Source organism: Gasterosteus aculeatus, chromosome 12 (assembly GCF_964276395.1).
Source record: "Gasterosteus aculeatus chromosome 12, fGasAcu3.hap1.1, whole genome shotgun sequence".
Lineage (NCBI taxonomy): Eukaryota > Metazoa > Chordata > Actinopteri > Perciformes > Gasterosteidae > Gasterosteus > Gasterosteus aculeatus.
Window position 1 is genome coordinate 3346527 of NC_135700.1, and position 14418 is coordinate 3360944.

A 14418-nucleotide genomic window follows, 5' to 3' on the forward strand; every position below is an offset into this window, starting at 1 on the left:
TAAGTTGCCTGTCCGGGTCACAGCTGAGTACTGCCCTCTGGTGCACATTTGCCGAACATGCACTGGCGAAGACAGGGTCATTTCAATTTCAAGTGCAGCAGATTTTATCTATCATGTCTCGGTATCATTGGGCAGATTTATTTTTTTGGGAAGAACATAAAAGGATATCTTAAGTAAATGATCAAGAAAGGACACTATGCCATTGTGTCAAGCTGAGACAATCATGTTATAGTTTATTGTAATTAGAAATATAATCTTAATGTAGTTCAGGTTACACAAGAGATATGTATTGTCCTGCACCAGAACTATTGGCATTGCAAACTGAAAAGTTCCACATTTTTGGCCCATATTGAACATTTTGTTGGGCTCTGTTAACGGTTAGTTTATGTTCCGTCTCTGTATTGATGATGTTGAATCCTCCTAGTTTTGGTGAGCCTTGATTTTGACATGAACATTTCTGAAATTATATCTTGAATCAACTGAAATTCTATAAAATTGTCAACATATTGTGAGACATTGTAAAAGTACACACATACATACATATGTATTGAACATATGACTGCAAAAAATATGTGACAATTTATATTCCACGTTACTTTTAAAAGTTTTGCCATTGAAGATATCATGAAACTATTCAAAATTTTTGTTCAAACATTTGTTCAAAATACAAATGTTGCTAAAATATTTGGTTGGGTGTGTCCATTGCAGTCCTTTTTGAAGCATTGTAATTAATTCACTCTTGTCTATTTAATGCATTAAAGTGATAACTTTACTAACATACATTTCTTGCATGTATCATTATCATAATTACATTATAACAATCTATTACAAATCTCGGATGCACAAGGGCATGACAATAAAGACAACTATTCTCTAACCATTCACCCACTGGCCAATGCATGAGGCGCTGGTGTCTCCAGTTAGTAACGCCCAATCAGAGGCCAGTTCACCTCCCTGGGGCCCGCCTTTGCACGATCCCCATTGGCTGAATTCCAATGTGCAGTGGTGTTATGGGCGGAGTCTGAAGCTCAGCAGTTTCCAGCGGTCAACGTCACTTGATAACGAGCACCTGGGCCGCGGAGAACGAGCAGACCAGCAGCCTGCGTCCTTCGGTCGGTCCGGTATCAACGGGTGAGTGAGCTCCGGTACATTCATTGTTACAGTGCAGGATAACGTGTGTTTACGGTACTTCAGACGTATTGCTATGTAGGTAACACGGTCCAAGTACAAAGGAAATGGCGCGTGTAACGTTTCGAAACTTAACATTAACGTCGTGGCCGAGAAACCGAGTGTGCAACAGGCAACAAGTGCTCAAATTCATCTTATCCAATCCAGAAAAAAGACAGGACGGGGCTTTATACGTTATGTAACGGTGCCCCCCCCCCCCCTCCTACACACATACACACACACACACACACACACACACACACACACACACACACACTGCCCCCTTGTTATATTATGTGTAGCTGGAACTAGTCTGAGCCCCATTAATTAACTACATGTCGGGTTCAGATAGCAGCCATCACCACATTGTTCGTATAGCGCGCGCGCGTGTGTGTGTGTGTTTGTGTGTGTGTGTCAATATCTGGCTTGTGGAACTGCATATAACACATTCACTTCAAAAAGCTGCACACAAAACGACACAGAATCTCTGACAAAGAAAAGAAAAGTAACTTTGATGATGTTCTGCATGGAAGTGTGTCCTTTGATTGTGTACGTGATGAATGACGCCAACCAACCGTGTACAAAGTACAGCAGGCCGCTGCGTAACCAATCTAATCCCGATGGCTTGACCCTTCGTCAGAGATAAGCGGAGCGGTGGCCATGGAGGCCTCGAGGAGACGGACCCGCAACGGCGCCAACGGGAAGACATCTGAGCAGCAGCCGGCACAGTGGGGGAGAGCATGGTGAGTCTGCGGTTTCACCGCTTGGTAGACGCAAAGTCAAGCTTTCCTTCAAACCTCCACGCTGACGCAGGACTCGTGGGCAACATTTTGGAACCACTTGTTCAGGGGTAGACATTTGGTCCTTGGATTCTGGCGAAATTACTGACCAAATTACTGCGACCAAAACTAAAATCTCAGGTCGCACCGGTGCACCTGTCCTCGCATCCGCTGCCTCGCCGAACAAAGCGCTTGTTCTGCTTTGACGGAACTCACCCGTGGTGGATCGTATCGTGGTCTAAACCAATCAGAGACAGAGATGCGGCGGGTCTTGGCCTCTGATGGTCCAGATATTCCTGTAGGCCTACGCTGCTCCTGTGTCATTGAAATTGCGACCTGAACACCAGCGAACCAGTTACGTCAGAGCTGAGACGAGGAACAATGACAAGAAATATCCTAACCCATAAATATATTTTTTAAAACAAAAAGTAGGCCTGTTCCCCCCCCCCCAACACTCAATGCTCCGACAAAAGCCCAGACATGGAGCCACCAGTGAATCCCACGCCATGGTCCTTCCTCAGAGATGGCATCCGACTCAGGAGGTAGAGTCTACCGAGCCTGAGCCAGCGACGCAAAATAAAACGGAAATAACATATTCCTTTCGGGAAGAGTGGTTAGACCAGTTCCCATGGTTTAAGGTTTGACAAGGAAGAGAAGGCCGTGCATTTACTGTAAAGCATGTGGCCAGAGCACGGCAGGGAGCATTTGTTAAAGGGTTAACAACATTTCCAAAAACCGCACTTCATGCCGTGATACGTGTGTATATACGTGACTACGTTTCAGCGGCAGGCAGCAGCTGTCAGGTCCTCGGAAGAATCCGAAATGACAATTAAATTCAACGTCGCCTATAACCTCAAAAGAAGAGCTGCCATTCACAAAGTTTAGATCAGGAATAGTTCTCATGAAGAAAAATGGATTAAACGTGAACCCGACGTAGAGCAATGACTTTATTGGGGTAATAGCCGACATATTAAAAAAAAAATGCACAGTTGCCGTCGCAAATTCCACATACACGTCATTTATGATTGACGGTGACAGACATTTCCACAAAGGAGTGTGTGATTGGAAGCACTTTTGAAATGTTTCATTTTCCGTAAAATGTTTTAGTTTGGCAGCAGTGAAGCACATTTATTATTTATTATTTACGATTTTTATATACAGTATAATTGTGCTTCAAATAAAACTATTACCTACAACTTATTCTTGTTTTAAATCATTTACATAATATATATAAATGTATATGCAGCGTGATAAAAAAATGATCTTGAAATTGTGGCGTTAAAGGCGAAACATTTGGATGCACCTACATTTTGTGCTGCTGCACCTAAATAAAAAAGTAAGGCGCACCAGTGCAACTTGGCAAAAAGTTATTCTGTAGTCCTGCCAAACGTTATGAGCTATTCGTGCCCCGATCTGAAACATTGGCATTGAGAGAGCAGCAGAGAAAGTGGAGGAAATGCATAGAATAGGATGATATTCATGTAGTGTCCTCGCACAAATGTAATGTTCTGCTGGAAGGACATACTGATCACCTAATGTTCTACCATAGTTTCAAAGTAACAGTGTATTTCTGTTGCAGGCCAGGGAGTCAGGAGTGAAAGTACACACTGCATCAAGTGCCACATAATCGCCCCCGTTATCTTACATGATTGATACATGTGCTGATAAGAGTGTGTGTGGAGCTCTGAGGCCTCTCGGCTGTGTCTGTGAAGGGAAGAGGGGTTTAAAAAAGTTCATTCTTAAGGACAAATTTATTGTTAACACCAACACTTAATTTGACTATCCAGTGACATTTGAAAGGTTAGGACCTCTCTGAGTTTAGACATAAAGTTGAGCTGAGTTGGTGTGACTGATTTGCTCTCAAGGTTGGTCCATTTAACACTCAAAGTGACGGCTCTGCTCGGTCACACACTGTCTGTGCTCATATCTGATTCACCCTCAGGGAGGTGGACTGGTTCTCCCTGATCAGCGTGATCGGCCTCCTCTGCTTCGCCCCCTTCATCGTCTTCTACTTCGTGATGGCCTGTGACCAGTACCAGTGCTCGGTCAGCCAGCCCCTGTTGGACTTGTTCCGAGGAGACACCACCCTGCTCTCCATCTGGGCCCGGGCACCCTCCTTCACCTGGTCAGCTGCCAAGATATACACCATCTGGGTGGCCTTCCAGGTAAGAGGAAGAATAGTAGAGAAGGAAGAAGTTTGGCTACAATTCCGTCCTTTGTCTTCAGCAGTTGTGTCTTTCCTCAGCTGTTCCTGTACATGTGTGTTCCTGATGTGACTCACAAGTTCATTCCTGGCTACGTGGGCGGAGTGCAGGATGGAGCACGAACTCCTGCTGGTAATTAACACACGCACACCCCTGTTTATTACGCCAATTCTTATGCCTCATAATGCCCTCCTGTGGTCGGCTCCCTGTTCTGCTCCACAGGTCTGATTAACAAGTACGAGATCAACGGGCTGCAGTGTTGGCTGATCACTCACGCTCTGTGGTACGCCAACGCCCAACATTTCCACTGGTTCCCTCCCACCATCATCTTCGACCACTGGATCCCCCTGATGTGGTGCGCTAACATCCTGGGCTACGCTGTGTCCAGCTTCGCTTTCATTAAGGCCTACCTCTTCCCCACCAACTCTGAGGACTGGTGAGTGCTGATGCACACACAACACCAGCATGCACAATGGAATGCAGTTCTATCTACGACAAAAGAAACAAGTGCATTCCTGCAGTGCTGTTGTTTTAATTTGTTGTAAACGGTAGCAACAACAACAATTCACGAGGCCGATAATATGGCCGACGTCCTCACATGTATGACATAAACACAGAGTACAGGTCCTCTCGTCCCATCCTCATCGAGTTCTTCTTGAGCCTGGATGAGCTTTGGGGCCAGGTCTAATTTCAAATATCTAAAATAATTAATTTCCTTGCAACCGAACATCAGACAGCCAGCTGCATGCTGGGTAGCGGCGTGACCATGCGTCCAGGGCTTGACATTAGCACCCGCCCACCCTCTAAATGCTGTTGTAAAGCGGGTGTAATTCCATATTTCTCTCTGTATGTTTATTGTAGTGTAACGGCGGTTAGTAATGTGTCATGAGATCATCATCCAGGAACGCTCGGTTACATTGGTGGTTCTTGTGCACCGACACGGACCGCCGCGACTATTTTACGCTTACGCCGTCACCCGGTTCTCACGCCACATCTTGAGAAGACTGTTAAACCCTCTCGGCCACTAAGCAACACACGTGACCGGTGGAGGCCTTTGGTACAACTTGAGAAGACCTGCTCAGCATAAGTGGAGGCACATAGCAGGTGCAGGAAAACCTGGAGGAGCCAAGAAAATAATGTATTTTACTGATTGTACGGCAGTGAAAGGTCAAGACGGTCTCTTTTGTAGTGGATGTTTCAATTGGTCGTATCAAAAGCGTTGCGACTAAACGGACAAAGACAACAAAGGGTTGCATTTAGGCATTTTGGTCCTCATGAAGGCGGAGCTTTACATCCCTGCACACTGATAAGCAATGAGCTGCTCCTTTTTGTCTTTGTGTTTATGAGTTACATGTTTTCATACAAAAGGAGCTTTACACACTTAAGATGAAGATTTGGTGACTCTACCTGCTAATTTGATGTAGTCTTATTTAACAATGGTCATTTACATTTGAAAGGATTGTAAATCTAGTTCTTCAAGTAAATTGTAGCAAACCGTAGTCACTTTTAATCAAATTAAACTGTAATGAAATCGCAGTAACTTTGGAAAGCCACAGTGGCCGGTGAGAAAAATGTTAACGTCAAGCTCTCAACTTGTTGCTGATTCTGCAGCAAGTTCACAGGGAACGTCTTCTACAACTACATGATGGGCATCGAGTTCAACCCGCGAGTCGGCAAGTGGTTCGACTTCAAGCTCTTCTTCAACGGGCGGCCCGGCATCGTGGCCTGGACCCTCATCAACCTGTCCTACATGGCCAAGCAGCAGGAGCTCTACGGCCATGTCACCAACTCCATGGTGCTGGTCAACGTGCTGCAGGTGAGGCGGAATAAGACATTTCACTCTCACACATGTTGCAGCACTTAAGAAACTCTTGAATATTAGATCTCCGATGTATTTCATGGTCGGGGAAACACTGTTATTTACACGCTGGTCGTTGACTCATTAAAAAATTAAGAATTCTTTCGTTTTCTTGTAGGCCATTTATGTGTTGGATTTCTTCTGGAATGAGGCTTGGTACTTGAAGACCATTGATATCTGCCATGACCACTTTGGCTGGTATCTGGGCTGGGGAGACTGTGTGTGGTTGCCATACCTCTACACACTGCAGGTAACACACACGTCACAACACCTGCCGTCATGTCAAATGTTAGGTAGCAGCCTCGTGTGTAACTTGTATCTATAGCTGGTAGAGGTAGGCCTTTAGTGTGCTGTGTCTATGTATGCGTCTCATCAAATACTCATCATGCACATAAAGTAACTTCTGCAAATCAATTGGCGTGTAACTTGCACAATGATAATGAAACGACATTGAATGTGTGTGTCGTGTTGTACACGCTCAGGTGTAAGTAACTATCTGTCGGGGCTCTGCAGGGTCTGTACCTGGTGTACCACCCGGTCCAGCTGTCCACCCCCCACGCCCTGGCGGTGCTGTTGCTCGGCCTGGTCGGGTACTACATCTTCCGCTCCACCAACCACCAGAAGGACCTGTTCCGGCGCACAGAGGGCTCGTGCTCCATCTGGGGCAGGAAGCCGGCGTACATCGAGTGCTCCTACCGCTCGGCCAACGGCGGCGTCCACCGCAGCAAGCTCATGACCTCCGGCTTCTGGGGAGTGGCCCGCCACCTCAACTACACGGGCGACCTCATGGGCTCGCTGGCCTACTGTGCCGCCTGCGGCTTCGGCCACGTCCTCCCGTACTTCTACATCGTTTACATGACCATCCTGCTGGTGCACCGCTGCGTGCGCGACGAGCACCGCTGCGGTAGCAAGTACGGGAAGGACTGGAAGCGCTACACGGACGCTGTGCCTTACCGACTAGTTCCTGGGTTGTTTTAGAGTGGGGTGCCGACGGGTAGGGTGGGGGCTCAGACACAATTAGAATGGGTTAACGCGAGGGGTCTGTTTGTTTTAAATGTACCCGTTTGAACACCACATCCATTTAGAAAGCAGCTGTTCATGTGTGCCGGTACAGACCTCCCTGGGTAGTGTGATACACCGTTCTGCTGCTTCCATTATGCTGGGACCATTTAAACACATTCTAACAGTACAATATGTCTTCAGAGCTTTTCAGACCAGGCACAACTTGGAGCAGCTCAAGTTCAAACCCTCACAGGTGATTCGTACAACCCTTATTTACGTTTACTGTTGGGTGGCCGGGGTCGTGATGAAGGGAGCAAAGGAGGAAGTCGGATGAGGTAGTTGAATGAGTGGTAGAAGAACTGGTTTGCTGTGTGTGTACGAGTCCGACAAACGCATGACTGTCACTTAGGAGACCGCTGTCAGGGTGCCGTGTGAAAACAGTCCACATTGATTGGTTTTAACTTGCGTACCTCAGTGGTTTTAGCTCACGCAACAGGAAAACGCTTAATTTGAGAGTAGCAACAAAAGACCTATGTGGTCTCATGGATTGGAGGACGTGCTAATTCCACATTCCTGTCACATTCCCATAATGCACTTTCAATTTCACAGTCATTTATCATGTTTCTTAAATAGATATAAAAACAGATTCAACAATTTCTCCTATGTAAATTTCATCACCTTTCAGGATTTCTTTGGACTGCTGCTCATGAAAAGTACTTTTGATGATGTCACTTTGCACTCAGGTTGCTTATGAGGGCTTTTTATTGCACGCTGCATTTTTAGACTACATGAGTGGTTATTGAGATATAAGTGATACATTTATGAATCAATACTGTAACGGTTTGTTGTGGCCCCTCTGGCTTAATGGACCAAATGTGATTGTTGGCTCTGCTAACGAAACCTGCCTCATTAACAGAAAAGTGATGTAATCTTTGTTTAAATGTTGTGTGAATGCTCAGATTTATTCACTATCACTTTTCCATAACTAACTGCCAGTGAGATCTGGGTATGGTTAGGTATTCGCTTGTCTCGATTCCTTCATTGTGGAGAGAAGCATGTTCACGCAGGTCAGCTTCAGCCACTCACTAAAATGTTCACACTTTTCCAGCCTTTAAATACTGTTTTAGAGTATTTACCACTTGGGTGGATTCGTGTATTTGCTTTGTGTTGAACCAACATGTGGAGTAGATGCAGCCGTGTTTAAGTCCTATTGCTGATGGAACCGACTGTCATGTCTGCTTGCTGTCTGTTTCCCTAATGCCAGCACTGCCTTTCTTATAGTGGTGATTCAATTAAAGAAATTTGGCTTATTACTGTTTTTTTATTTAGATGCAATGCAACTATTCTGCTGTCAGAGTAGAAAAGGGTCAAGATCAGCTTTTTGCTATCCCCTTGTAGGCAACACTATTGTACACAACTGCATGCATTTTAAATGAGAAGGTTGTAGCACTTCGTACAACAGTATAAAGTGGTTGAATGAGGTGAGTGGATGTAATGTCTAAGGTGTAAAACTGGGGGGCAGCAGAGGACAGCTAATCCTCAAACGCATTTGAATCCATATCTCCACAGTTAGAGCGAAGCAAATTAAAAGCACCACATGTGAGATCACGCATGCAGTCATAGATCATTGGCCATTTCTAAACAAATATATCATTCCTAACTAACCATTCAAACCTTTTTTTTCAAAAAGGATTTTGTCATTCAGCCATCTATATGCAAACTGCATTATTATGTTAATGCACTCGTTTTTGTAAAAGAACTACCGTTTTAGTTGTGCTGCACTCAACCACAACATCTAGATAGAGGCTACAAATCAAATGCATCTGCACACAGCTCCCTTTAATTAGATTTGCATCATTTTGGCAGCCGCGTGGCTCCAGGCCATGCCGGAACACGGAAAGATCTGTACAAAATACTTTTATTTATGGTATAACGTAAGACTCATTTATATTTTAAAATCGCAGTCTTCCAATCAGTCACGCGTCCGTCAGGAATAGTCCAATTACAGACTGTCCGTCAGCAGGAGTCCTTTCGCTGTGCGGCCAAAGTTCTGTTCAAATCCAGGAGCGATAATTAGTAACAGTCTGGTATTCTGGGCTTTAATGCCTCGTGGCTCAATGACTGCGGCGCCCGGTGACGAAGGTGTGCTGCCGTCTGCGCTATCCGTTGCAGGCCCGTTGGTCTGGCGTCGTCCTCCGTCCCGTCCGCGTTTCTCCTGTATGATGGCGGCCGTTGGCTTACTAGCATCCACCAATCGGCCACACCCAGCATGCACCTGGTCCTCGTAGGTGTCCACAATAGGACATAGGTGACAATAGTCATTTCTTGTGCCCAGTAGGAAGTCTGTCTAGGGGGGAACAGCAGTCCCTGTCACTCACACGGTACACTCACAAAGACTCATACAATCGCCGCAAACCAGAAAAGGCATCATTCCATCGCTAATAGGCTGACAATTTCCTGATTTAAGGAGGCGGTTTTAAAAAAACTGGACCTTGGAAGGAAAGAAACCCCTCGGATAACCAACACGCACAATGACAATATGTACTTCAGTGTATTAAGATCATGTGATGTGATAAAAAGGCTCCAGAAAAAGATTCTTTGCCTTGTGTGGAATAGTTCTCTCAACACTCCCATTCAAACATTTCTAATGTGGATCCGAGTACGTAAAGACTTCATCATTTGACAGCTTGTTCTCAAGTGTTTTTACTAATCCATCACCCCGGGGGGGGCGATTACACCACATGAGCACCGGCCCGCTCCCTCCACATCAGCGGCTGTAATGATACAAGTTATGGATAGCCGTTATGATAATGGCAGACTCATTGATTCCCCTTGTCGTTGTTCAACGCTAATGCACCAGACTGATACGTGAAACCAGATCACAAGTCATTCCACTCCAACGTTAATTGATCCCAAATCATCCCAGAAGGCGAGAACGTGGAAAGTTCACTCATAGAACCAGTTCAAAAATAGCTTCCTCTGAACCAAGTGGTAATCGGAAGAGAGAGATGATGGTTTCGCTACGACACTAAAAGCTATGCTATTGAATTTGGGCGCCTGTGAGTGGGGATCATGCACCCCTCCATACAAATGACCAGCGCGCACGATAACCGTATTGTCGAAGGGCCCTTTTTGCAGCTGCTCATTCGTCTGTAACGAGGGGGCAGGTGGGGGGCAGGGAGGAAGAAATAGTTGGGATTCGGCGTGAGGGGGAAGGGAATGAGCGGCGAGGAGTACAGAACGCACAATGGGATACTTGGGAGTTGGTGCCGCTACAGTTGGCTTGATTTCCCCAGAGGACAAATTATTTTTTATTGGAAGCTCGGGGGGTTAAGCGACTTGTGGGTGAGAGCGGCATGCCGGGGGGAGGAAGGGGCACCGCAGTAGGGAGGCGAGTACATGATTTGTCAGCAAAACTGCGAACACCAACGATGCACGTGCACCATAAAGTACAGCTAACCGCTGCAGAGCGCTCCCGGCCCGGGTCATCACACAGGGTGGGGCGCCTCCCCGTGGTTCGCTGGGGAAGGAGCACTTCTTGTGCTTGGTTTGAAGGTCATATTTATTGCCAGTGTGTTATTATTTCTCTCCTCACACAGTCACTCGTCGTGCTTTTGTTTTAATCAATGCTAGCGTCGTGGATCCGCCTGACGGCCCGGCGGCCCGGCGCTTTGGTGCGGACTGAAATACTGAATCTCAATAACTATTTGATGGATTGCCAGGAGATTGGATGGAGGCATTCATTCGGGACGCGGGGGCCAATGACGTTGGCGATGCCTTGACTCCTCAAGCGCCACCATGAGGCTTGACCTTTGTGGTTTTTCCACAGGTATTGGATGGATTTTATGTGACCCTCAGAACTTTGCTAACCTTTCATGTGGTAGTTAATTTTCTTGTTTCATTTTAAACTAAAACCAAAAACAGTCTCATTCACATCCGGGTTCAGCTCTACTTTAGTGATAAAAGGAACATGGTAGCATGCAAACACACCCATGCTGGTAACTTGATGCTAACTAAACAGTGGCCCTTTCATTGGGATTCTGCTTGCTGATGTTAGCCTTTAGAAACTGGAAGCGCGTAGTCCAATTTTCTACATTTTACTTTAACAGCCTAGCGTTTTTCCCTCATTGTACAACTTCCAGACAACAAAAGTATTTATTGAAGTTTCCCAGTTGTTGTTTTTTCTGTATTTTTGCAGTGGCCTTCCTTCCTTCCTTTTTTTTCTCTCCTCTGCCTTCTGACCTGGGCCGGTCTGTTCTGTTAGCTAATGGACGGATGTCATTTCATTTTCATGCTGAAGGTCAGTGCTCGTGGTTAACATCGGCTTTACCGGCGCCAAAACCGCAAAACAACAAAATATAGAATCTGTTTTTATCAATTTAGCAGCAAATTAAACTTTATGGTTACAGACAAAAAGCATCTTTCTTTAGTCTAAAGCATGACACGTCCCACCTAAACTCTTAAATAAACCTCCCCTATTGTCGTCTCCAGACATATTGAAACAAATCTTAAATTGATATTTTGATATTTGACACGTGTGGAGTGTTGTCCACACATGTCCATGAGTGGACCCGACTTCCTTTGCGTTTATAGTCTGACTCCACTTGGATCCACCACTGCAAACGCTGATCCAAGTTGAATTTGACAGAGGGGAGCCGCTGGGGCTGAAATTGCACTATTTACCGGATTATATATGAGGCTGACAGATCAGCAGCATTGACGTTTACCACATGGAAACACAACCGGAGGGCAGAACAAGTAATTCACTTCCTCTTCCAACGTACCAGATACACACTCCATGAACTGTGCAAGTTATCAGTTTGACTCATGCGGATGCTTTGGGGACACGGTTTGTGTGGCGGAATCGCCCGGGTGACAGCCAGTTGTCCAGAGGGTTAGGAGGGTAGGGGACATGTGTCTGCATGGGAATCCAGATGAAGCTGCCAAACTGGGCACAGCAACACCACCCGGGGCATTAGGCATTAGTTCATCGCATAAATCTTTACATGCAAAGAAGAAGAACACATTTTGGGCCACACAATACAGAGTCTTGTCATCTTTTTACACACTCTACAGGGATCTCATCCCTGAACAAGAGAGGGTCTGATTAGAGATGACTTTTCAAAGTATGTGATAGTTTGGGACAATGTCAATGTTTCCGTCATCAGGCAATCAAGTTCCTCTCACCCTACTCCCCATTGAGGAATTGTTCTCAGCATGGAGATGGAAAGTATATGAACACCATACACTGATGACCCTTCTGACTGCCATGGATGCAGCGGGTGATGACATCACAGCCGACGCTGGATAAATCACTCTAAAAGATCCTTTCCACGCTGCATCTCAGGAGAAGATTTTCATTGTTAGGTGAAGGTGAATTTTTGGCCCAATCGACAGGAATATCGAGCTGTACGAAGACGGCAATGTAACTCCTTCAGCACTGCACGGACACACATTGTCAGGGTAGCAGGTAGAAAGGCAGGACTCAAATGCAGACTTTAACGCAAAAGACTTTAATAGTCAAAAACTCCAACAAAGTAAAAGGCCAACGGGCGGGCGGGGTCACGGGACACACACACACACACACACACAATCACAGGGGATGACAGGACAAGGCAGGAAGTGGAGTTACCCAGGGACACGAGTGGCAGAAAACTACAAAATAAGACAGGAAGTGCACCACACCATGACACACATGTTCACATTTCTACAATTTGTCTTTCAAAAGATTACCGTACAAACAGTAAAAGCGTAAATGTCAATCTTGTCCATCTTTGCCAATCAATCTGCCACATACATTAAGGTGTAACTTAAAATTTACAATAAATGTCATCAAAACTTTAGTCATAGTTTAGATCAGAACAGAACCTCCAGAGTACATTGATATACTAACCTCAGTCAATTACTGAAAAACAAAAGAGATTAAGTGTTGCATTACCAGTTTATGGTTTACACTGGAGAGAAAATATGAAAATACAGTTGTATTTCTTCTAGTAAATCAGCTTAGTGCTGCCTCTTCTTACTATGATAATGATGATGATGTTTTACATTTAGCTGAGAAAAGGGCTTTCAAAACGAACTTGAATCACTTATCAGTTTGTAGCGGGGACAGTGAAGTGGATTAAATGAGGAAAACCACCAAGACAAACAAAACCTGCGATGTGAGACCTTCCATTACATTACCTCCATCTAAGGACTTTTTCCATTTTGAATAAATGAGATGAGTCCAAAAGCTATAGCCTCCCACTTCTCTTAGCTGATTACTGTATGTTGAAGAGTTGCTGATCGAGGCTTGCGTTATTCCTTTATCAATTAGCTGACTGGTCTGAACCGGATCTGATGGTAATTGAAGCGGCAGCAGCGCCTCACAGATCCTTTAATGGCTTTCTTTTTAATAAATCACCATTGGCAATCATTCTTCCATTGCCTTCGATCCCACTCGCCACAATCGTACACCATTACGCAGGTTCTAAAAAAAAAAATCCTACCCATTCTGAGGTGTTAGAAAACACAAGCATTTCATGTGTGACTATTAGCTGTTCATGGCAGTCAAGCGGTGTTTTCTTGCATTGTTTCACACGTTAAACACGCTGCTCCCCCTGAGCTCGGTCCACCGTACCAGCAATCTTGTTGCTGAGCCCAGCTCTTCCTCGCCACATTATTAGCTCTGACCTTTGCATGTCGATTCCAGCGCTGATACCGAGCCAGAGAAACCCTGCCAGAACCCGAGCCAGAAATAAAGGGCTAACACATGTTGCATTTTATGAACATTCTGGCCGTGGAACATAATTCTGTAGGGATGTACGCGGCTCTGCAGGGACCGTGAAACCACGCAAGGCTCTCCACAAACTCACACACACAGAGTCCATTCCCATCCACACCTTCAGATCTCCCTCGGCAAGACCATGAACTGTCTTTGCTCACCCCCGCCATTCCTATTCCCATTCCCTTCTCCACCTCCATCCGGCTTGACAGCTCCAAACACATGCACGGTCTCGTCCACACCCTTTATTCGGCTTTTGATGTAACTGGTCACCAGTGAATAACACTGTGGGTATCCGTGGGTTTGTCCGTTGGGTTGCGACGCTCTGAAATAAAGGCAGACAATCCCTTCACCATGGTTCTGTGACCTGGGTTCAATCCTGGCCTTATTTACAACTGGGATTACATGTGATGCATTACCACTATTTTTCTATTTTAAAAGACCCACAAAACAATCACAAAAACTGAAAGAAAGCCTTTTTGCCCAGACGTGATAGAAGGCATTTTAAGGCATTATTAGTATTAATTATGCAGGACACATTGGGACATGGGACTGGATGAATGAGCCTTGTATTGTAGCCTCGTAGATTTGATGTTTCTTGGACATCAAGGGTGTTACAGCTTTCGTTTAAAAATGATCAAGGCT

The 14418-nt window shown here is 45.4% G+C and overlaps 1 protein-coding gene across 1 annotated transcript; it reads left to right on the plus strand.

Annotated features, from left to right (window-relative positions):
* Positions 1-994: 994 nt before the first annotated feature.
* Positions 995-8320, plus strand: dhcr7 (7-dehydrocholesterol reductase). The gene is made up of 8 exons (XM_040164619.2): positions 995-1131; positions 1808-1910; positions 3889-4111; positions 4192-4282; positions 4373-4586; positions 5762-5966; positions 6127-6258; positions 6522-8320. Exons 2-8 carry the CDS (start codon positions 1828-1830, stop codon positions 6984-6986), a joined length of 1413 nt encoding a protein of 470 aa, XP_040020553.2. The 5' UTR covers positions 995-1131; positions 1808-1827; the 3' UTR covers positions 6987-8320.
* The last annotated feature ends 6098 nt before the right edge of the window (positions 8321-14418 follow it).